The sequence below is a fragment of the Lynx rufus genome, unplaced genomic scaffold (genome assembly GCF_022079265.1).
Source record: "Lynx rufus isolate CCGP_SWC_20201006 ecotype Redwood Valley unplaced genomic scaffold, mLynRuf1.p SCAF_15, whole genome shotgun sequence".
Classification (NCBI taxonomy): Eukaryota; Metazoa; Chordata; class Mammalia; order Carnivora; family Felidae; genus Lynx; species Lynx rufus.
The window spans coordinates 24,345,708-24,369,863 of record NW_025814829.1 but is presented as its reverse complement, the minus strand read 5'-3'; the positions used below and the strand labels follow the sequence as shown (position 1 = coordinate 24,369,863).

Genomic DNA, 24,156 nt, shown 5'->3' with positions numbered 1-24,156 from the left:
TCTAAAATTATTATGTTTATAAAATAAGTATATTTTATTGTATACTTAAATATACTTAAAAATGCTTAGAATAACTATTTATTTTATAAACATACTTAGCACAGTATGGTAATTGTCGAAAGTCTTTTACTCCAGAGTGAGTCCAGAAAGGGGTATCTGAGAGTGTTGTTGGGGATTCTGATACTGTTCTAGGCAGGCACTACAGATAATGTACCTTTATGGAAACTAAATTTAGAAAGCAATCATATGAGGGTCAGTTAGTTTAAAACAAAGACTTACTGTATAATTAAGATAATTGCTCACCTGCCAAAAACATAATATTTTTTAAATTTGTTGCTGATGGCATTCGCTTCCTGAATCATCATTGAGAGTTTCATAGAGCTCCAATTTGGCTGAACTAGTAGAAAGCACAAAGAGAAGATTCAAAATACACATATGAGCCCTAACTTCTATCATTAGGCAGACCAACACCTGAAAAAAATATATTGATTTCAAATAAATGGCTTTAACTATTTATTGCAGAAAGTAAGGGCAATATGTGAGTAACTTCTCCTCTAGCCTGAAATAAAATACTCTTCATAGAAAATGAGGTCTTTCACCTGTGGAGATACAGAAAAAAGGTGCTGAAGGTGACACAGAAAGTTGATACAGAAAAGATTTTGTAAGAGAGGAAATGCCAAAGACAATGCTTTTTCTTCTATCTTTAAAGATTTGTTTTTCTCATTTATTTCTTTCCTAACTTCTAATTTGTTTAAAATTTTGGGTAAAGTATACTACAGCCTTACTTATATAGAACAACAATCTTTTTTTTATTTTGCCTGAAAATTAAAACAAACAAACATATGTTTCAGGACATCAAAACAAAAAAGGGAAATAACTTAGGCCACAATTCCACTTTCCTAAGTTAAATTTCAGATTTTATCATAAATATTTTCTGTTTTACTCAAACTTATAACCAATATTCCATTAGAACACTTTTTTTTGAAAGGATAAAACTCATTATTCACATGGTAAAAAAAAAATCAAGTATTCATTGCAAGGCACTGTTTTTAGGTCCTAAGAGGAATAAAAAGATTTATTAGTGAGTGTATTTTTTTAACCTCTTGCAACAGATATAACAACAGTTATATTATATAATAGTTTTAAATGTGTTTAAAAATAGAAGTTATAGAAAGTATACAATACAACTACCAAATATTCTGCTAAAAAACTGAATCTGAGTCTGACAGGCCTGCAGAAATAACAACTACTTTATGGGGAATCTAGGGGCAGAGGAACCTGTTAGGCAACACCATGGAGATACAACAGCAAAATCCAGAATGTGGGAAACTACAGGATAAATAACCTGATTTTTTCAACAAACAAATTACAAGGGGAAAGAGGAAAAAAAGAAGAGCAAATTTACAGATTAAAAGAGACTTAAAAAGGGACACTTGGCTGGCTCAGTCAGTAGAACATGTGACTCTTAATTTCAGGGTGGTGAGTTCAAGCCCCATGTTGGCGTAGAGCCTACTTAAAAAATAAATAAAATAAAAATAAATAAATAACAGAGACTTAAAAGGCATATCCACCAAACACAACATGTAGATCACACTTGTATCCTGATTCAAACAAACAAGATATAAAAAAAAATTATGATATAATCCAGGAAATTTGAAGGTAGACTAGAAATCTGATGAGTGTAAGAAATTATTATTAATTTTTTAGGTTTGATAATAATATCATGGTTATGGTTAAAGAGTGACAGAGAAAGAGAGAAAAGAGAGTCCTCATCTAATTCAGAGATACACAGTGAAGTGTTTATAGATCAAATGGTAGAATGTCTTAGACTTGCTTCAAAGCAGTCCAAGGAGGCCGGGGGACTGAGTATAACCAAAACAAGACTGAACATGTTGGTAATTGCTAAAGTTGGATGATAGGGATATAAGATCTGTTGTAGTAATTGCTCTACTTTTATAGTTTGTTGAAAATTTTCCATAATGAAAAACATTTACATTAAAAACATGCGTGTTCTATACAGCAGTGTAGAGGTATACATGAAAAATAACATCCGAGTGAAAAAGAAGATGAACTACCCAATGATTAGGTTCCATTTAAATATAAGAACTAAAAATTAGAAAAAGATTATTTTTTCAATGTTTATTTATTTTTGAGAGAGAAAGAGAACACGAGTGAGGCAGGGCAGAGAGAGAGGGAGACACAGAATGTGAAGCAGGTTCCAGGCTCTGAGCTGTCAGCACAGAGCCTGATGTGGGGCTGGAACTCATGAACCATGAGATCATGACCTGAGCTGAAGTCAGACACTTAACCAACTAAGCCACCCAGGTGCCCCAGAAAAAGAGATTGTATTTAAAAACACGTTACATGGGGCACCTGCGTGGCTCAGTCAGTTAAGTGTCTGACTCTTGATTTCGGCTCAGGTCATGAATTCATGTTTTGTGGGATCTAGCCCCACGTGAGGCTCTGTGCTGATAGTACAGAGCCTGCTTGGGATTCTCTCCCTCTCTTTCTGCCCCTTTTCTGCTTTCACTCTCTCTCTCTCAAAATAAATAAATAAGCATTTAAAAAAAATAAAAACATCTTACACATTAAAATAACACTTGAAATTTTGTTTACTATTTGCCTTTGTAACTAAATATTCTAAAATATGAATATTCTAAAACAATCATGCCTACAAACTTATTTATTTAGATCCAAAAGGTCAGCAACATCTAGAATAAACCATTTGTTAATATACAAAGGCAAGTAACTTTTTAGTAATTATATGAAATAACATATAAAACTTGAAAATGCCTGCTAAAATCATCATATACTCACTTAAAAAAGTTTTATCCCTATTACTCTGATTTTGCTGTAGGATTTGTACTTCTTTAGCAATTTTTTGCTTCTCAGTTTCTAAAGCTTCCAGAATTCTTGCATGGCGGATGCTGTGGTCTTCTAAAGCCTAATTGGTATTCATTCACATAGACCCACACATGAGAATATACAAAAAGAGAAATTATAATTGATAACGGTAACACAGTATAATTAAACCTCATTTTCATACAAGTTTTGTATATTTTATTAAGCAAAAAATGTTTTTAAAAAGTGATTTATAAAATATCTTTATGAAATTTGCCCCATAACAAATTCATTAGGAATTTCTGATGACATAAATTAATCTTGTTCTTCCCATTGATAGGAAGTAAAAAAAAACCTTCAGGAAAAAAAAAGAGAAAAAAACTGCTCAAAAGAGTTCATCTGTTGACTAAATAGACTTACATTTAAAAGACACCAAGAAAACCTCATTTGATACAAATAGCCCATTAATAATTACTGTTTTCAAGATTTAAACAGCTTTTTTTTTCTTTTAAGACTCTCAAGTGATTCACTAGGCACTTTGTGTCCTAGGGTAATGTACCATCACTATATTATTGTATCAGAACTTTGGGGTTACTAGAGGTATTTTCTTCTACCCATACTCTTGCCACAAAACTTGGAAAAAAGAAAAATAAAATTGCCACTTGAGGATAAAACTTTGAGGTTAAGATACAAGGAATCAAAGCAGAGATAAAAACAGCACTTCTCAAACTTTAGTATTTGTCAGAATTCCATGCAAGACTTGTTAGAATGGATTCTGGGCCCTGCTTCCAGAGTTTCTGATTTAGTAGTTTCTGGAGTGGGGACTCAGACTGCATTTCGAACAGTAATGCTGATGTAGCTGGTCTAGAGACCATACTTTAAGAACCACTAATGTAAGAAGAAAGAATAGCCAAAGGTTGATTAAAAGGTAATTGAAGATATTAAAATACTGACATTCTGGTTTTATGCTTCAGTCTTGTGAACTTGATTAATGTGAGTCAGCGCCTGGAAGATGCCTCTGTCCTCACTGAGATGACAAAAGTTTCAGTGATTGAGTTCATACAACTGGGATAACAAACACCCTACTGTGAGTTCTCTTAAGAGTCACTCAGGCAAGGAGCCTGCTGGCCACTCTTTTCACAGATGGAGAAAGCTTCATTCTGACATTAGAATGTGACCCAGTATTAGAGCTGTGTCTTTCTTCCTTCCACATATTGTGCCCTAGCACTATTTCATTCACTTACATTATTTGACATGACTGATCACAGGATAGTTGTGGAAGCATAACAAGGGGAAAAAAAAAAAAAAAAACGGTAATAGAACCAGCTAGAAATAAGAGCTCTGTCCCTTTTGAAATATTTGTGTGATGATGTGAGAGCAGAGCTGTGAGCATTACCAGGATGTAAGATTTCAGGCAAGAAAAGCCCTTCATTCATATATATATAAATGTATGTATGTGTATATATATACACACACACATATATATATAATGTATATATATATACATATATATAATGTATATATTTATATATAAAATGTATATATATAATGTATAAAATGTACATATGTATAAAATGTATAAAATTTTATATATATATATATATATATATATATATATATATATATATATATATGTATAAAGTGATCTTAATCAAAACAAAAAGAAGAGCCCTTCTCATCTGGAGACCCAGATTCAGCCATCTCCTCTCAGGTCCCTTAAGTTCCTAAAAAAAAAAAAAAAAATCCAACTGTTGCTCAGAATACAGCCAAGTACCTACAAAATGAAATTACCTGTTTTGCAGCCAAAGTCTCCATTTCTAATCGCTTTTTGTTGACATATATTTCTTGTTCAAGACGCTGTTTTGCCTTTTCTAATTCCTCGATTTTGTCATTAGCCTTTTGGTTATTTATTTCCTGCATTTTCTTCCTTTGAGACTCTTCTTTCTTTAAAGAACAATAATAAAAAATAACTAGGGCAAAAATACACAGCATTTTTCAAAAATAATATAAAAGTGTACGAGAGTCCATTTCTTTAATCAGTGTGTAAGAAATCCACTCACCAATAGAAAGGTGCCCTGTAGTTCCTCTACCTAATTCAGCCTGACTAATCTAACTTAGAATAAGTATCACAAGTCAAACCTTGTAGAGCATTCTCCTCTAAAATGGGTTGTGGGAATGCAAGATGTCCCTTTTGAAATATTTGTGTGATGATGTGAGAGCAGAGCTGTGAGCATCACCAAGATGTAAGCTTTCAGGCAAGAAGGGCCTTCTCGTAAAAAAGAACAGAAGCTTTTCGATTTTTCTTCGTCTTCCAGCAGCCATTTGTCTACTGCTAACTTGCTTTCTAAAGTAAAATTAAAGAAAGCCAGGACCCACTGTGGTTTTATCTCTAATCTTTGATATCTAGGGATACAATCAATTTTACAGCCAATACGTTACTTGGGGTGCACCCGCAGAGAAAGAGAAAACCAGTTCTGCCTTTTACCAGTTCTGCTTCCAATGCTTTTATTTTGTTTTCGTATGCAGCTTTTTGAGAGGAAAGCTCTTGCCGAGCCATTTCTTTTGCAATTTGGATTCCTTGTATCATTTCTTCCTTGGCTCTCAATTGTGCCTCTTTTATTTCTGCTTCAAGTCTACAAAGTAGCAAGATATTCACAGAATATATTAAGAATCCTCTATATACCATAGTTCTTAATCAATTTAAAATGTTTCCACTAAACAAAAATTTTAAACTCAAAATTTTCCGATACTCAACCAACAGTATTCTTAAACTTTTACTGCTCTTAGAATTGTTTACACCACACAATATAAAAGGATAAAAATTTGCTTATTTCTAATTTGGTTACTAGAGCAGATACCTGATATTTAAGTAAATATATTTTTCTAATCTTAAAGAAAATAAGTCATATAAAAATATGATGTCATAGTGAACACTGCAGTAAATCTTATAGCTAACATTACAATAAACATAAAATTTTATGTTTAATAATGGTTACTACAAAAATTTTATTTCAAATATCAGTAACTTTTAATTCACGTTTAAGTCATAGATTAGGAAAAAATTGAAATAACTAAAAATAATATGAGAGCTGATAAAATAGATAGTATAATATGTTTTCAACCATCTATAATAATTTGACATTTTGATAAGTCAAAACATTAAATTAGCATTGTCATCTTTCAATATGTAAGGGAAAAAGCATCAAGAAATACAGAAAACTAAAAGTTTCTTTCTTCCCAATAAAATCAATGCTTTAGCAAGTACTGTATAGAAATTTCCATTCCCAATTTTACTGGAAAAAAGAATAGCAAAAGAAAGGAGGCTAGCAGTGACCAGGGCCCAGGGCAGGAGGGGGGCCAGAGGGAGAATGGAGAGTCAGTTTAATGGTACAGAGTTTCATTTGGGGGTGATGAATAGTTTGATGGCTGTACACATTGCAAACATACTTAATACCATTGAAATGTACATTTTAAAATGATTAAAGTAGTAAATTTTATGTTACATATATTGTACCATAATGTTTTTTAAAAAGAGCAAAAGCAAGTTCAGACTTTTAAAAGATAAACAAAGTAGGGGGATGCTTGGGTGGCTCAGTTGGTTGGGCGACTGACTTTGGCTCAGGTCATGATCTCACAGTTCATAAGTTTGAGCCCTGCATCGGGCTCTGTGCTGACAGCTCAGAGCCAGGAGACTACTTCAGATTCTGTGTCTTCCCCTCTCTCTACCTCTCCTCTGCTCATGCTCTGTATCTCTCTCTCAATAATAAATAAACGTAAAAAAAAAAAAAAAAAAAAAAAAGATAAAGTAGGATTAGCCCAGTCCATAACAGTCATTCTGATTCCTCCTCTTTTCATCTTCTTTGTTCATCAAGCCTGGTTGATTCTTCCTCCTTGATACTCTCTCTCAGATCCCACCACACTGTACTTCTCTGACTTCGACAATCTCTGAACTGCATTTGCAATCTACACTCACTCTGACTCTAATCCATTCTCCAGACTTGGCTCATGGTGAGCTCTAAAAACGTGATTTCTGATCATGTCTGTCTCTTGTCTGCTTAAAATTCTTTAATGACTCCATATTCTTTAAGATAAAGTCCAAACTCCATAGTAATTTATTTATGTATACTTCACCAATTAGTTTACTAGGATACTGCTTAAATTAGAAATCCTACAATATTGCAGGAACTAAAAATGGGGCAAAGAAAAAAAAGGTTATACTCTCCCTGTTCTGCTGGCTAACTTCTAACAGTCTCTTGGGACTCCATTCCATTGGATGTCTTCTTATCACCTAGAAAACTTTGCTGATTCCTGGTTGGGGCTAGGAGTACCCCTCACTCCATAAACTGCACACAGTGTAGGACTCTGTCATGGAACTCTATCACAACTATCTCTCAGACCATGAGATGATAAATTCCTCCAGGGGAGTAGTTAACTTTCAGCTATGTTTTGTATTTCCTAGTATGGTGACAGATACATAACATCTGCTCAATAAATGCTGTTAAATGAATGAATGTGCCAAGAGAAAGATCACATCACCAGAAACTAACACCCAAAGAATTAATACTGGAGACACACAATAGGATTAACTCTCTCTTGTAGACTGCTCTCATATTCTTACTATTTCTTATTAACAATAATACTTACTGTGATCTCTGTGCCATGAGCAACTCATTTTTTGCAAATTCAAAGTCTTTTGGACCCTCACTTATAAGAGTATCTCTACCAGATGGCCTTTTTCCTTTCTGGACTTCTACTGGATGATTAAATCTAAAATAATGATCTCCACCAAGAATCACCCGATCACCCTAAAGCACACAAAAAATTTACTACTTGAGGTGAGTTTGAACCACAAACTTACATGGGACAAATCATTAATCTCAACAATTCAATATAATCTAATATGGTAATAATAAAAATAAAAATCATAGCAACTAACATTAAATATTTTCTATATGCCAATCACTGTGTTAAACCACTTACGTATACATTATCTCATTTATGTCTCACAACAACCCAATGAGACACTACTGTTTTTTCAACTTTAGGAATGAGGAAGCTAAAGAGCACAGAACTTAATTAACAATAAGCACTTGCTGAGCTTACAATTTGCAAACACTGTGTTAAGAACTATACATTATTTCATTTAAGCCTCCCCTACCCCGAAAAGTAGGATATATATGAAGTGACCAAAGGTCTTGCTTTGTCTGCAACACACTGGTTTATGCCTGTTCTCCCACTGTAATTATTGAAAATGTTCTCGGGGTGCCTGGGTGGCTCAGTCGGTTGAGGTCAGGTCATAATCTCATGGTCTGTGGGTTCAAGCCCTGCATCAGGATCTGTGCTAACAGCTCAGGGCCTGAAGCCTGCTTCAGATTCTGTGTCTACTTCTCTCTCTGCCCCTCCCCGGCCTATGCTTTCTCTCTCTCAAAAATAAATAAATAAACATTAAAAAAAAAGAAAAGAAAAGAAAATGCTCTCAAAAGTGTCCCGCTTTGGGTGATATATAATCACCCTAGTTAAATAATTTTTTTCAAAGATCACCTAGCAAATGACCAGGGCTTCAACCTTGTCTGGCCTAATTCCAAAGCCCAGCTCTTTACTGGACATATAATGATGTCATCAGTGGTCAGCTCTTCAGGTACGGGTTTACAGTGATACAACCTGTGTCTTTACACAAAGGCAATTAGTAAATTAATAGAAAAGATAATTTTAGAACTAAAAAATCCTTAATCTAGTTCACTACCCTATCTTAGGAGAAAACTGGGATTCACATGAATTAAAAAACTTACCCAAAGTGAAACAATTTGTTATATTTTTAGCACCAGCTAACTTACATGATGTAATACTGTGGATTCCAAAATATGTTTTCCATTTATATATGTCTTTGCCTCTCCAACTGGGATGATACTCACTATCCCATCAGAATTGTTTATAATACTGTTAAGATAAGAAGCACATTGTTATAATTACAAGACAGACGAAAAAGTAAGAAATGGGCAATATGAAATCATCCTGCTTGGGCTATTCCTTTGGTGTTAAGGCTCATATCAATTTCTGACCAAAAAAACTTAAAATTCTTTTATTTTCCTCCAACTATATTTTGAACTTTTGGTGAAAAAAAGCCTGGCTTATTTAGCAATTCTGTCCACCAGTGGTAGGAAGGATGTTCACTGTATATATTTTGATAGCAACTACTTTTAAAAAATACCAATCCTCTCCCCAAAAATAAAATGAAATAAATTCAAGGAAAAAACATTAGAAGATTGACAATAGTGACCTATGAATGAAACAGTTTTAAGTGTTTTATTTTTTAATTTCTGGTTTTATGTAGGAGTTTTAAAGATGCATAGGAAAACAAACATTCTCTTCTCATGAAAAGTAGGGTAATACAGAAGGAAAAGCATGGAAGCACTTAGATGCTTAGATTAGACTCCTTAAATCTAATTAACTGGACCCTGACACTATGGAAAATCAGCTATAAATGCTACATGTTCCTTTGAGTCTTTTTATTTAGAGAATAGGAAAGACACTCCAAAGTCATCTTTGGATTAACTTGACAGAGAGGAAAAAACAGCAGCAAAAGCTGAGTCCTAACCCAAAACCTCTAGCTGTTGATTCGGCTCCAAGATCTATAATTAAAGAATAACAGTTCAAATGGAGCATCTAGAGAAAAGAATCTGGAAGGAATAGCTCACCCCTAAGCAATACATCCTTCCTACCAGTCTAGGGTCTTAGGTAAAGATTTAAACAATATCTACTTGTTCTGATTCCTTCTCTCTCCTAGGTCTATCTACTCTAACATCAAAATTCCTTGGTCTGGCATTCTGAACTCTCCACAATCTGGCTTCAACCACCAACATTCTTTATCCATCACTGTTTCCCCATAAGAATCCTATCTTATACTCAACCATCCATATCAGAACCCTGAATTTGCCTTGACATCAGCTTCTCTCTTTTGAGTCATTTCTTCAACATAGGAAGAATGTTATCGCTTCCACCCTTCAAGGACCAACTTAAATGCTAGAAGCTTGGGGTGCCTGGGTGGCTCAGTTGGTTAAGTGTCTGACTCGGTTTTGGCTCAGGTCATGATCTCACAGTTCATGAGTTCAAGCCCCACATCAGGCTCTGTACTGATGGTACAGAGCCTGCTTGGGATTCTCTCTCTCCGTCTCTCTCTGCCCCTCCCACACTCTCTCTCTCAAAATAAATAAACTTAAAAACAATTTTTTTTTTAAATGCTAGAAGCTTGTCTTTAGGATTCAAACTATAAGTGGACTTTACTTCTAAGCACTAAGAATGCAAGACCCATGTAACATTAATACACATTGATAGCTACTGAAGTTCTTTCATTCATTAAGCCCCCATGTACTAGATATGTCTCAGCAATGAAGACAGACACAAACCCAGCTGTCATAAAGCTCACTGTGTGGTGAGTAAGACAATAGTGATGAGTGTACTAAAAGGGGAAATACAGACTGCCAGGCAAGCAGGGGACTTCCTAGTCCCCTACTGGACTATTAACACTTTGGGATTATGTCATGTATCTTTGCCACTGGTGTAAATAATAGTAGATTTATTTGTTATAGAAAGCAGTGAACTAATAGAAGAACAAAAGGACCTGAAGAAGGGGATTTGCCATACTAGATACAAAGACATTATAAAGCTCAAACAATTAAGACTATGGAGAGTATTAGTGAGAAGAAAAAGATTCCCATATTTTTGGAAATTTTTTATATGAACACTACAGATCACAAAAGAAGCAATTATACTATTTAATATATGATACTGGGAGAATTGGTGATTCACATGAGAAATAAATGAATTTAGATCCCTACTTCGCACCAAACAAAAAACCCCAGAACTACTTAAGGACTTAAATGTGAAAGCAAAACTTCAAAACATCTAGAAGAAAATTTAGAACATCTCTATGACCTCAGCGTGGAAAGGATTTCTTAAAGAAGACACAACTGTTGTAAAGGGAAAAGATTGATGCTATGTACCACAATAAAATGAAGAACTTTGATCCATCCTAAGGCACAATAAGAGAGTGAAAAGATAAACTACACACTGGAAAAAAAAGATACTTGCAACACACAAAACAAAGGCTTGGCAATGAGAATATATAAAGAACTCTTACAAATTACCAAGTAAAAAAACAATCCAACTAAAACACAGACCAAAGACATAAATAGGCAAGTCACAGAAAGACAAACTAGTGGCGCCTGGGTGGCACAAGTGGTTAAATGCCTGACTCTTGATTTTGGCCCAGGTCATGATCTCACAGTTCGTGAGATGGAGCCCCATATTGGGCTCTGCGCTGACAGCCTAGAGCCTTCTTGGGATTCTCTCTCTCCCCCTCTCTCTGCTCCTCGCCCACTTGCTCTCTCTCTCTCTCTCTCAAAATAAACATTTAAAAAATAAAAGAAAACTAAAATGGCCAATACATGAAAGACCATTAGTCAAAGAAATGCAAAAAGAATCCACAATGAGATACCATATCATGTCTACCATACTGGCATAAATTAAAGTCTGAGCATACCAAGTGTTGACAAGGATATAGAATAGTAGGTACTCTCAATGCCAATGGAAGTAAAACTCATAATCATCTTGGAAAACAAATTTAGAAAACAAATTTTGGAAAACTAACTTGGAAAACACTTTGGAAAACAAATTGAAAATTATTTTGGAAAACAATTTGAAATTACTTTGAAGTAAAGTTGAATAAGAACATATCCTATAATCTCAAGTATTCTTAGATATAATCTAAGAGTGTTTCCCAAACTTTAAAAATTAATATTATTTTAGCATAATTAGACCATCATAATATTTATACAGCAGAACAGGGTAAACGGAAAGGCTGCTCACAGTTAAACATGACTGGTCTTGTAGGTCAGGCCTCCCAAGTTCCTACTGGCTACCACTTGAAGGCTCACATCTCAGTTTATCATCTGAGAAACTTACTCTAGAGAAACTCTCCACATTTGTACCCAGAGGCATGTATAAGAATAGACACAGCAGTAACGTGGTAACAAAAAATTAGAAACAATCCAAATGTCTATCAACAAGAGATATACTGTAATAATATAAAAGATAGATAAATACACCTAATAAGATACCTCACAGCAGTAAAAATAAAAGAACATCAACATGAATGAGTCTTGAAAACAACATGGAGCCAAAACAGTTTACATACACTGTCATCCCAACAATATGTATATAATCATTCAATTCATATGAACAAAATTCACATCAAACAAAAAACTTTTAATTTGTCAATCCAACCAAAAATCTTGCCATGTAAGATGGATAGAAGTTTGGGGTGCCTGGCTTGCTCACTCAGAAGAGCATGTGACTCTTGATCTTGGGGTCGTGAGTTCAAGCCCCACATTGGGTGTAGAGATTACTTAAAATAAACTTAAAAAATAAAAAAAGATGGATGGAAGTTTAGTTTAATGTCAATGATTATCATTCCAAGAAAAGAAATGATCCCTCAGCCAAGAGATCACATACACCAAAACAGAAATAGCATTACACTGTACCTCACACTGAGAGTAATTAACCTATCTTCCTTGCGAAACACTCAGAATGTCAGGTTGCCTTGGCTAAAAGATGCGTTCGAAGAATTATACCAAAGAATCAGTATAAATGAACGCCTCATGTGAAGGAAACCATACATTACCAAGATACAGAAGCCTATTTAAAAATGAACAGGTGCCTTTTTATTTTTAGAAGAATGACATACCAGTGATCATCAGCAATCAGCACCCCAGATAACTGAATATCATGGCTTGAGTTTGGTTCATACTTTCCAACTGTCGTTGTTCCTTCTTTTATCATATATAACAGCATCTCTGATAGCTGAGGATCTTCATTGAGATTGACAAGGTTTGGCAAATGGTTGTCCATTTGAAATGTAATTCCTGATTTCTAGTAGAGATCAGAGAAAACAAATTAACCTTAATGGCAAGCATCAAATTATTAAATCCACCTAAAATAAATGGTCTATGCTAAACATTAAAATCACTGTATGTGAAGTCTCAATAAAGGTTTCTTAGACTCTCTACTTCATGACTTCTCTATGACTCTTACCATCATACTTCTTAGACTTTTAGAGTTATGCTAACCTTTCTTTGATCTCCACCATCCTCAGCCCTCTCATACAACAATCCATCATCCCCAAACTGTGCCTATTCTTATTGACTAATTGTCTTTAGAATGGGTCAGTTCCTTTTGCTGTGTCTGCTGCCATCACCTTAGTTCACACCCTTATCACCTCATACTTGAATGACTGCAGCAGCCTCCTGATCACCCTGTCAACAATTCCTCCTGTCTTCAGTCCATCTTACATCCTATACCAAATTAATGCTCCTGAAAGAGTATTCTCAAAATGTCAACTCCCTGGTCAGTTTCAATCACTTTCCGGTTCACACAGGATAAAACAAATTTCTTAGCTTGAAAATCAATAAACTAACCATAACATATGCTGCCAATTTTATCTCCCTATGACCTTATACAAACTGCCTGCTCCCATAAAACTGATCTACACATCCTCTTCTGAGCACACCTTAAACTTTTATACCTTTACTCTCACATAATTTTCCTTTCCTAGAATGCACTCTTCCTTTTTTCTGCCTATCAAAATCTTGCCCAAGCTTCAAAGCCAAATCTTCAAAACTCAAATCTCACTTCTGTGAAGCTGGACTGACCGCTACCAAGGAATATTCCACCCTTCCGCTCAATTCTTATGATACTTTGCCTACCAATCATTTGAAACGTTTCCTTCACTGCCAATACCTTTGCCCTTGACCCATGCTCTCCCATCTCCCTTTAGAACCTCATTCCATTAAGAGCTTTTGATTCCTATAAAAAAGTTTAAGTCAGGGTGCATGACTCAGTGGGTTAAGCGTCTGACTCTTGTTTTCAGCTCAGGTCATGATTTCATGGTTTCTGAGATCAAGCTCTGCATCAGGCTCGGAGCCTGATGGCATGGAGCCTGTTTGAGATTCTCTCTCCCTCTCTCTCTCTGCCCCTCCCCTGTTCAGGCTTTCTAGCTCTCTCTCAAAAATAAGTAAATTAATTAATTAAAAAAAGTTTAAGTCTCTTCCATCCTTTGAAGAAACAAAACCAAAAGGAACAAAATAAAATTTCCCCACAATCTCATAGCCCCTTCCTGATTCCTTCAATTCCCACTTGAGGTTTTCAGGTTTACATGTATGGCTCTATTTCCTTAGTCATTCTTTAACCCACTGTCGTCGGACTTCTTCGACCACACTGATGACTTCATAATTTCACAATGCAATGCACACACTTCAGAAACCTAGGATCATTCTTTACTTTTCCATTTCTCTCAACACACACATCGAAAAACACCCTCTGCGCCTATCAATTTTAACGCCTTTCTATCTCATGAATCCAGCTCCTCCACTAGACATTCCCCCACCACTTCTTTCCTCCAAGCTCTTACCATCTCTTGCCTTAAACATGGTAACAGGCTCCTACATGAATAACCTCCCCACACATCATCAGTCTTTCCTCCGTCAAATCCACCATTACCAGAATAATCTATTAAAACACAAGTCTACTCACGTCACTCCCTTTCCATTTAGAGCCCTTCAGTAGCTCCTAGTCACCTAAATTCAAATTCATAACTATGTCATGATCTGAATCTTGCATCTCCCTCCAGTCTAATCTCTGTCACCAGCATTAATATACAAGTTAATTCCGTGAACATCCAAGCTGTGTTATCCCTCCATGATTCTGAATATGGGACTTCCTGCTCAGAAATCTTGACTTTGGTAGCCTAACAAAATCTTGTCTTTTTCTCTTTAAAGTCCTCCTTAATAACCATCCCCATCAAAGTTAATGACTCCCTCCCATCTCCTGCTCTCTACCTTTTATACGCTTTTCATTGCATTAGATTGAACCACATGACCCCATGACCTTCCCAGTGTTCAACCATTTTTTATCTAAAAAATGGCAGTGTCATATGGTTCAACTGAGTCAAGTCAAACTGCATTTCCGTCATCTATTTACATTTTGTAAACCTCCCTTCAGATCACATGCTCTCTGAGGGCCAAAACTACATTTTATTCATCTTGGGCCACCCCCATGCCCAGCACAGCACAAATATTTAATATTTGTTGAACCAAAGTAAATAGAATTAGATGGTTTGTTTATATTTTAACTTTCCAACACAGCCATGGGCTCTAACTAATCACAATCTTTATCTCGACACTTCTTTACACTAGTTCTGTTTATGGTATTGCTTTGTACAGAGTCAGTATGCAATGAGTATTTGAGAAATTAGATTTGCATATTTACTGTCATCTTTATTTAATTTTCAAATCAGTTTAGAGAGTTGAAATGATACCTGTAACTCCTTTGTTTCTTGAAGTTTTCTTTTTTCGGCTTGCTCAAATTTTTCTTTCCAGGCTCTTTCCAAAGACAAAAATAATAGAGTTAAAAATATCCAGACACATAATACTGAGACTCAAAAGACATCAATAAAGATTAGGAAGCCACTTCGGAATATTTAACAAATGACAGTCTGGGATGGACTGCTCTGTTCACACAGAAAGTAGAGAAACAGAGCTGCAGACCCCTCCCAAGGTCCTCCCTCTCCACCAGCCCCAGCCCCACCAGTCCAATGAGTCCAGACAACACCCTGACATCTGAAGTACTGACTACATTCCACCTGTGCATCTCCGCCATGTCTCTTTCCTGTTGATGCAGTTTCATTCTTAAGGATGTAATTTCTTGCCGGCACAGCCTATATCGTTCGGGGTCAATATTTCGGCTGTTTCTTTGAGCAGCTTTTAGCTTTTCAATTTCCGCTTTCAATTCTAAATATTTGTAAAAAGATGCATGATTAACAACATCTGATATGTAATAACTACCACAGGAGGCTTAATCCTCCAATCTTACTTGAAATTTTAAATATTATTAAATAAAACAATATTTGCAGAAATCAATTTTACTTTACTTACATTACCTATAAATCCCTACTTAACCTGAAAAAGTGCTCCCATGTTAATGAATCCACCCCCCCCCCCACAGCCTCATAAACACTATGGCCATACAATGTAGTGTCCAAAGTGGGACACTTGTGAGAAGGAAAGGCAGAACTATTCATCACACTGAGACAGCAGACATAAACCAGGACTGCCCTGGCAAACCTTACTCATAAAAACATGTTTGATAAAAATCAAAGATTTTTCAAGCTGGAAGTCAGAATACTTATTTTTAATGAAAACAGCCCTATTTGTGAAAGAGAGGGGAATCCAAAAGGGAGAAAATGGACTGTGATACAATAAACTCGTTCTTCTCTGGCCTTCTCCTCTGAAGTAGCTATTCACCCTCTGCTGCTCAAAAGGACCAGAGGACAAAGGACTATGACAAGATGGTAGTTCCACATAAGCCAAGAGAAACTGTACAAATCAAGGGTTCCTAGCAGGTGTTCAAGCCCATCCTCAGCAGGTGATTCCCAAAAGATAAACAGAACGTAGTATTTAGCATAAATGAAGTTAGGCCTTTGCTAGAAACTCAAGCCTTTAGATCACTATCTTATTTATTTATTTATTTATTTATTTATTTATTTATTTATTTATTTATTTTTAATTTCTTTTTTTAATCTTTATTTATTTTTGAGAGAGAGAGAGACAGAGCATGAGCAGGGGATGGGCAGAGAGAGAGGGAGACATAGAATCTGAAACAGGCTCCAGGCTCTATGCTGTCAACACAGAGCCTGATGTGGGGCTTGAACTCAAAGACTGCAAGATCATGACCTGAGCCAAAGTCGGACGCCCAACTGACTGAGCCACCCAGGCGTCCCTGTATTTTATTTTATACATGGAGAGAGTGCATGAGCAGGGAAGAGGGGCAGAGGGAGGGAGACAGAGAGACAGAGAGAGAATCCCAAGCAGGCTCCACACTCAGCACAGAACCTGATGCGGGGCTCAATCCCACAACCCTGGGATCATCACTTGAGCCGAAATCAAGAGTCAGACACTCAACCGACTGAGCCACCCAGGCACCCAGGATCACTATCCTTTAGATCAATGAACTAAGCAAGAGTAGAGCTGATAAACAGAATGACAATGGAGAAAAGGTCATAAGAGAAAAAATAATAAATAATATTATCGTTATTTTGCTGTATGCATCTATGGCTCAGTCTGTAAGATGATTTTGCTATGCTTGCTATTTCCCCTTTACCCACTCTCTATTTTCTACGCAGTTTTCCTGATGGTTTCTTTATTCTCTTTCCCATTGTCCTTCCAGTTCACTTCCACCATCACTGTAGAATGATGACTAAAATCTATTATAAATAAGTATGAAAGAAAAATCTTTAATTTTCTTAAATTGCACATTTTCATGACTAAAATTAATATTTGAGATTTAACTGTTACAAAATAATTTTTAAATTTTTAGAAACATAGTCACCTCTAATTAACTTAGCATTCATATCTTCATTTACTTTGGCGATATTGATTATCATGCGGGCTTGGCTGGCGTATCTAAGCGTGCTTAATGTTTCCTCAATGTTGCTGGCAGCAGGACTGACTGTAGCAATCATTGCAGTTTTTGAGTTTCCACCCAGACTTTCTTTTAACAGCCTTCAAGGGAAGTAAGTTATAATTAGACTTTGCTTCTACAACAACTTAATAGCAGTGATTATCTAGAAACCACAAAACAAGCTAATAGGGTATAAAACACAGAATTATACTCTTCACTCAAACACCATTCCGAACTTTTTTTTTTTTTTTTTTTTTTTTTTAATAAGCTCTATGGCCAATGTAGGGCTTGAACTCATGACCCTGAGATCAGGAGTCGCATGCTCTGCCGACTGAACCAGCCAGGCACCCCACCATTCAGAGCTTTTTTGATATTTGTAGCTACTTTTAGATCTCATGAACATTTTATTTCCTTTTATACTTTTTATATTGTTTCGTGAAACAATAACCAGTTTAAAGATTTTAAAATATGGCTAACCATCGAGTATTTAGTAAGGTAGCTCTTCCCTCTCCCCAGGCTAGACTCTGAGATACTTCAGGAAACAAACGATGTGTGTTGCTCATCCCTGTATTTCCAGTGCTACCACAACCTTTCTGAACAGGTGCTCATATTGAATATGATGAATGGACATATAAACAAAAATTTTGTTTTCTACTATACGCAAAAGCCTTATTTTAGAAGAAAAAAGGTAGTATGAGACTAAAATGCCTATCTTTATTAAGGCAGAATGAATTTCACTATTCTTTAACTTTCAAAAGGCACACACACAAAAATCAGATTTTCCCTTATGTGTTGTGAGGCAACAACTACCTTCTAATAAGCCAATTGTAAAGACATGTTGCTGTCAAGTAGAGATACAGTCCTTACCAGAATTATTATGTATTAATGCTTGTCACAAGTAGATATTAAATCTATACAGATGTAATTTGAATGTAATGTATCTGATTTATGAAAACATATTCATTAATGAAAACACATATTGAACGCTTAAAATGCTAGCCAAATAAACAAGACAATTTCACTTTACACACGTACCAACATGTTCGGTGATATCATGTATGCTCAAACATTAAACATTAAGCACTAAAAATAGTAAGTATAGTAACAGGTGCTTACATGGATATAGAACATACTATGTATTAAGAGTTTTACATTAATTATTTAATCTTCACTATAACCCTAAAAGATAGGCATTGTTATTATCCCATTTTACAGAGGAGGAAACAGACTAGAGTAATAAGGATTTGACCAAAGTCACATAGTTTATACGATGCAGAGCTGAGATTCAAATCCATGTAGGCCGGCTCCAGAATTCACACCACTAAGCACTTCTGCTCTGTCCCAAAGCTACATGAAGTCAGTCAATTGTTCTTTTCCCCACAGTATTCACTATATTTTATACAATTCTTTGTACTTCAAAAGATACTTGCCATGTAAGGACAGATTCACGGTAAGGAACAAAACCTCTCTTCCGGTTTGCTTGTTCAGAAAGCGCAGATATAACCTTTCCCAATGTGAGCAGGGACTTGTTAATACTCACACCTTCCTGCATACAAGATAATAACATCTAATTTAAAATAACTGCTCAGCAATAACTTTATTTCACAAAATATATTCCTTCCCTCACATAATTATTATTTTTTTTTTAATTTTTTTTTTTTCAACGTTTATTTTTTTGGGGACAGAGAGAAACAGAGCATGAACGGGGGAGGGGCAGAGAGAGAGGGAGACACAGAATCGGAAACAGGCTCCAGGCTCCGAGCCATCAGCCCAGAGCCTGACGCGGGGCTCGAACTCATGGACCGCGAGATCGTGACCTGGCTGAAGTCGGACGCTTAACCGACTGCGCCACCCAGGCGCCCCTCACATAATTATTGAGTAAATATTTTCTACCATAAACTACCACCTTTTTACAACTCAAAATTTACTAATTTTCTTTAAAAAGTAAACATAAACAAAAAGTAAAGATCTCTTTTTAAACCACAGCAATGCAATCCATAAATTGCACGTAAAGTTTTTTGTTTTTGTTTTTTATTGTTGCTGTTGCTCTTGCTAAATATATTTAATATTAATCTCCTAAAAATAATGCCGTGGGGAATAAGTTTTATCAAAATCAGAAAAGCCTCATATTTTTTGGTAAAGATTTTACTTGTTTAATTAATCTCTACACCCAACGTGGGGATCGAACTCACAACCCCGAGATCGAGTCACATGCTCCACTGACTGAGCCAGCCAGGTGCCCTACCAAAGCCTCATATTTACCTTCAGGCGCTCTCCACTAGTCTGAGCTGTGGAGCAGCGTTCACTGCCCGCCAGATCTATCAAGTTTATCCGACTTGTTATTCTGTGATCATGTTCTTCACCTTCCACAGATTCTACCTGTAGCAAAATGATAGTAAAATAATGTCATAAATTCTCCTATGACTTGCTATCAATGCAAGTCTTGAAATGGAAAGTTATACAAGATTACAAACGACTCATTTATTTTTGAAACTATCCCTTCATGAATCTGTGACAACTTATAACGCATACATATCCAAGAATATATGGAGCAATGCTTGCATTATGCCACAAAGAAGTGACTTTAAAGAGAGAAAAACTCACAACTTCTCTATTAAGAAAACAGCCATAAATAGAGCAAAAGCTTAACGAACACAAAGGTGTCGTTTATCCCAGCATTAAAGGAGCAAGGTATTTAAAAGCAACATAAATGTCCAACAGTAGAGAAAAACTTGAGGAACTGGAATAGTCAATGGAATATTTCACAGCTATGAAAAATTATATTTGGCAAAGAATTTTAGTAGCATAAAATTGTTGCAGATCTTGTAAATGTGTTTAAGTGTGACTGTAAAATAACTAAAATATGCCAAAATATTTAGAGATGTTTTATTTGAGTAGCGGAACCTATGGCTGAATTTTTTAAAATCTCTGACTTTCTGATAGGTTTTTCCAAATACTATACAATTACCATATATTGATAACCTATTATCATATATTGATATGATAACACCAATAATATAAATTAATAATCATGTTATTGACTTTTTAAACAGCAAAAAAAACCCCTGCCATATATACTAAAAGTCATTCAGTTATTGTGTATACTCAATTCCAATTATGTTATATATATATAGATTACTATACTCTTACCTTTGATTTAAAGAATAAAATAAGAAAAACATAAAACCTGAATACAGTCGTTATTTTACCTAAGAAAATAATCAACAGAAAGAATACCTTGGTCTGGGTCATCACCAGGGTAAAAACTGAATGTGATCGGGAGCTTTTATCATTCATACCAGTAGCAGCCGTCGCTCTTTGTTTATTTCCCAATTCTAGCCAACTCTTAGAGGAAAGAAGAGAGGGAGGTCAGAACTGTACACTAAAATTTATCAGAACAAATTAAGGAACAAAAAAGTTACGTAAGCATGTTTGGCAACATATATGCTTTATAATCTGTTTATAAAATGAAATAAATACATGTTTATCATTTAATAATTTGTATTCCCATTGTCAATTTTGTTTCCATCACAGATATCTGAAACAGGAAATCACACCTTTATTTTTTTTTTTTTTTAAGATTTTATTACGTTTGAGTAATCTCTACGCCCAACTTGGGGCTCAAATTCATAATCCCAAGATCAAGAGTCACATGCTCTACCAAATGAGCCAGCCAGGCAAATCATATTTTTAAAATGCTATTTCAATAACTCTCAGCTACTATGATGGTCAATTTTTATTTTTAGTTAAGAAGAGTAATTCTTTTGATTAAAGTTTAACAAACAAAATCAGCTCATAATGAATTAACAAGATTAACTTTTTACTTATGTAAGTAGTAATTAAGGAGAAATATTCTTATGAATACTTAAGATTATGATCTTTATCTAGTGGAAAGAAAATAAAACACAATCAATCTTACCTGGATATCAGAGTAAGAACTGACAACATTCCTATTTTTAAAAAGAAGACAAAATCAATTTAACTGATTATTACACTCTTATTCTCATAATATAATAACCTTTCAATTATATAATTACTCTCTAACGACCACAATTGAATAATTCATAGGTATTATTATACTGATTCTCACAGAATCTTTCACTATCTCCATTCTTGAAGGGTAGAAAATAAAATGCTTTAATTTTACCAAAAAGCATGATTTTAATTAATGAAGCAGCTTAGCTCTTAACATTATAATTTTCAAGTCTAATTCATGAGACCAAAACATACACTTGATGTATACATGGGGGTGGATATGCTGGTATGTATGGATCTTAACATAATCCCAGTTTTATTAAATGGAGCTGAATCCATTCCTAATCACTTTCCCTTTCCCTTAAGAAAGCATTTAGTGGGGGGGCGCCTGGGTGGCGCAGTCGGTTGGGCGTCCGACTTCAGCCAGGTCACGATCTCGCGGTCCGTGAGTTTGAGCCCCGCGTCAGGCTCTGGGCTGATGGCTCGGAGCCTGGAGCCTGTTTCGGATTCTGTGTCTCCCTCTCTCTCTGCCCCTCCCCCGTTCATGCTCTGTCTCTCTCTGTCCCAAAAATAAATAAAAACGTTGAAAAAAAAATAAAAAAAAAAAAAAAAGAAAGCATTTAGTGGGAATGCAAACTGGTGCAGCTACTCTGGAAAACAGTACAGAGGTTCCTCAAAAAGCTAAAAATAGAACCACCCTACAACCCAGCAATTGCACTACTAGGCATTTATCCAAGGGATACAGGTGTGCTGTTTCGAAGGGGCACATGCACCCCTATGTTTATAGCAGCGCTATCGACAATAGCCAAAGTATGGAAAGAGCCCAAATGTCCATCGACGGATGAATGGATGAATGGATAAAGAAGATGTGGTATATATATACAATGGAGTATTCCTCGGCAATCAAAAAGAATGAAATCTTGCCATTTGCAACTACGTGGATAGAACTGGAAGGTATTATGCTAAGCAAAATTAGAGAAAGACAAATATCATACAACTTCACTCATGAGGAATTTAAGATACAAAACAGATGAACATAAGGGAAGGGAAGCAAAAATCATACAAAAACAGGGAGGGAGACAAAACATAAGAGACTCTTAAATATAGAGAATAAACAGAGGGTTGCTAGAGGGGTTGTGGGAGAGGGGGATGGGCTAAATGGGTAAGGGGCATTAAGGAATCTACTTCTGAAATCATTGTTGCACTATATGCTAACTAACTTGGATGTAAATTAAAAAATAAATAAATAATAAAAATAATAAAAATAAAAAATAAGAAAGCATTTGGAGTGTTGAAAGATGAAGTAAATGACTCAGTATGTTTCACACTCTCAACACTGACCTTATCTTATTACCTTCTCTCCTCTTCAGCTTCAAGTAATAGATATATAAAGCAGCTCAAGAGGGAAGGCTTAACTTAATAGGGAAAAGGCGGGGGGTAGGGAGAAAAATCAAGTATTTCACACACAGCATAACACTCTATGCTCGGCACTTTACACATGTTGTGAAATACATAAACAAATACAAAAACACGCAGCCCACACTCTAGTTGGAAAGAGAAGGAATGGTTATTTGAATAATATTAAGAGTAGAAGGCTAAATAGTTATCCAGGATTTCAAAGCTGGGGAGGCAAATGAGAACAATATTCACTCTACTCATTTCTTTTCTCCTTGCTCTTGCTGAGCCAAACACTTACATTGACAGAGCTTCAACATATGGTCCAGAAACAGGATGCTCCCTTACTCTCAGCTAGTGGAAGCAAACATTAGCACTATTAAGGGCATGACAAATTATTTCATATAAAATATAATTTTAAATGATTTTTTTTGTCTATATTTTGAGTTTAAGGCAAAGAGATTTGCCTTTACTTGACCCAGGGGTAAATATAAAGGTTCTCCCAAACACAAATCTGTAAGGCATTAAGACAATTTCAATATCCAAACTGTTTTCTAATCACACAATATGCTACAGTTGACTGTAGCATCAAATATCTTACTAGTTCTATATTCTTAAGACCTGCAGTAACCAGTATCTCTATGCTTCTAAATATGACTCTAAAATATGTTCGATAAATTTCAGACAGTTAAAATTGTTTTCAGTTTTACATTATACATTTTAAACTTTGTAACCAGAAATGTTATCAATTTGCTAAATGATCTGGTAAGATACATATTCTATAATAACAACACAGTTTTTAAACTTCTGGTTTTTGGCTTTATAGACTTTTAGGGATTTGGCATTTGACTTAAGTGGTCCGACTCAACTCTGGAACAAATATTTTATCTTTAATTTGTATACAATATTTGCTTTACAAGAGGCTAAATTTGATACCTAAGTTAATTTCCACTCACAATAACATTCAGCTTATTTACTATTGATTTACTTATTTAGACTGTAGATTCCAAGCATTTGCTATCATTTAACAGCAATTTTAGTCAAAATGTAAGCTCTCTAGATCATCTTGAGAACCAATATAACTACATGCATTTACAAAAACAAATTAAAAGCAAATTATAAATTGTTTCAATCTTACTGGTTGCTTTCTCTGCGCATTTTCACCTTTACAAACCAGAAGGTCATGAATTTTTTCATTATATACTTCAAAAAAGCTCATTTCAAGGTGGTAGCTGACCTAGTAGGAAGAATAGAGACACAGCATGCAACTTATTTTAAAAACCCTTGTGTTTTTTTTGCAAATCATGTATCTGATAAGGTTCTAGTACCCAGAATATATAAAGATCTCTTACAGCTCAACAACAAAAAGACAAACAACCCAATTAAAAAATAGGCAAACGACTTGAATAGAAATTTCTTCAAAGAAGAGAAGTT

The 24,156-nt window shown here is 35.3% G+C and overlaps 1 protein-coding gene across 1 annotated transcript in view; it reads right to left on the bottom strand.

The window, feature by feature from the left end:
• The window catches only part of KIF14 (kinesin family member 14), a 53,383-nt gene that overhangs the window by 23,886 nt on the left and 5,341 nt on the right, over positions 1 to 24,156 (bottom strand). Inside the window, exons 4-19 of the mRNA XM_047076710.1 lie at positions 23,861 to 23,959; positions 23,024 to 23,076; positions 21,272 to 21,302; positions 20,590 to 20,697; positions 19,615 to 19,731; positions 18,783 to 18,898; positions 17,281 to 17,453; positions 15,536 to 15,683; positions 15,212 to 15,275; positions 12,584 to 12,768; positions 8,676 to 8,778; positions 7,486 to 7,646; positions 5,327 to 5,474; positions 4,633 to 4,785; positions 2,818 to 2,944; positions 304 to 397 (exon numbers count right to left, since the gene is read on the bottom strand). Coding sequence (XP_046932666.1) covers positions 304 to 397; positions 2,818 to 2,944; positions 4,633 to 4,785; positions 5,327 to 5,474; positions 7,486 to 7,646; positions 8,676 to 8,778; positions 12,584 to 12,768; positions 15,212 to 15,275; positions 15,536 to 15,683; positions 17,281 to 17,453; positions 18,783 to 18,898; positions 19,615 to 19,731; positions 20,590 to 20,697; positions 21,272 to 21,302; positions 23,024 to 23,076; positions 23,861 to 23,959 — 1,880 coding nt within the window. The remainder of the gene's footprint in view (positions 1 to 303; positions 398 to 2,817; positions 2,945 to 4,632; positions 4,786 to 5,326; positions 5,475 to 7,485; positions 7,647 to 8,675; positions 8,779 to 12,583; positions 12,769 to 15,211; positions 15,276 to 15,535; positions 15,684 to 17,280; positions 17,454 to 18,782; positions 18,899 to 19,614; positions 19,732 to 20,589; positions 20,698 to 21,271; positions 21,303 to 23,023; positions 23,077 to 23,860; positions 23,960 to 24,156) is intronic.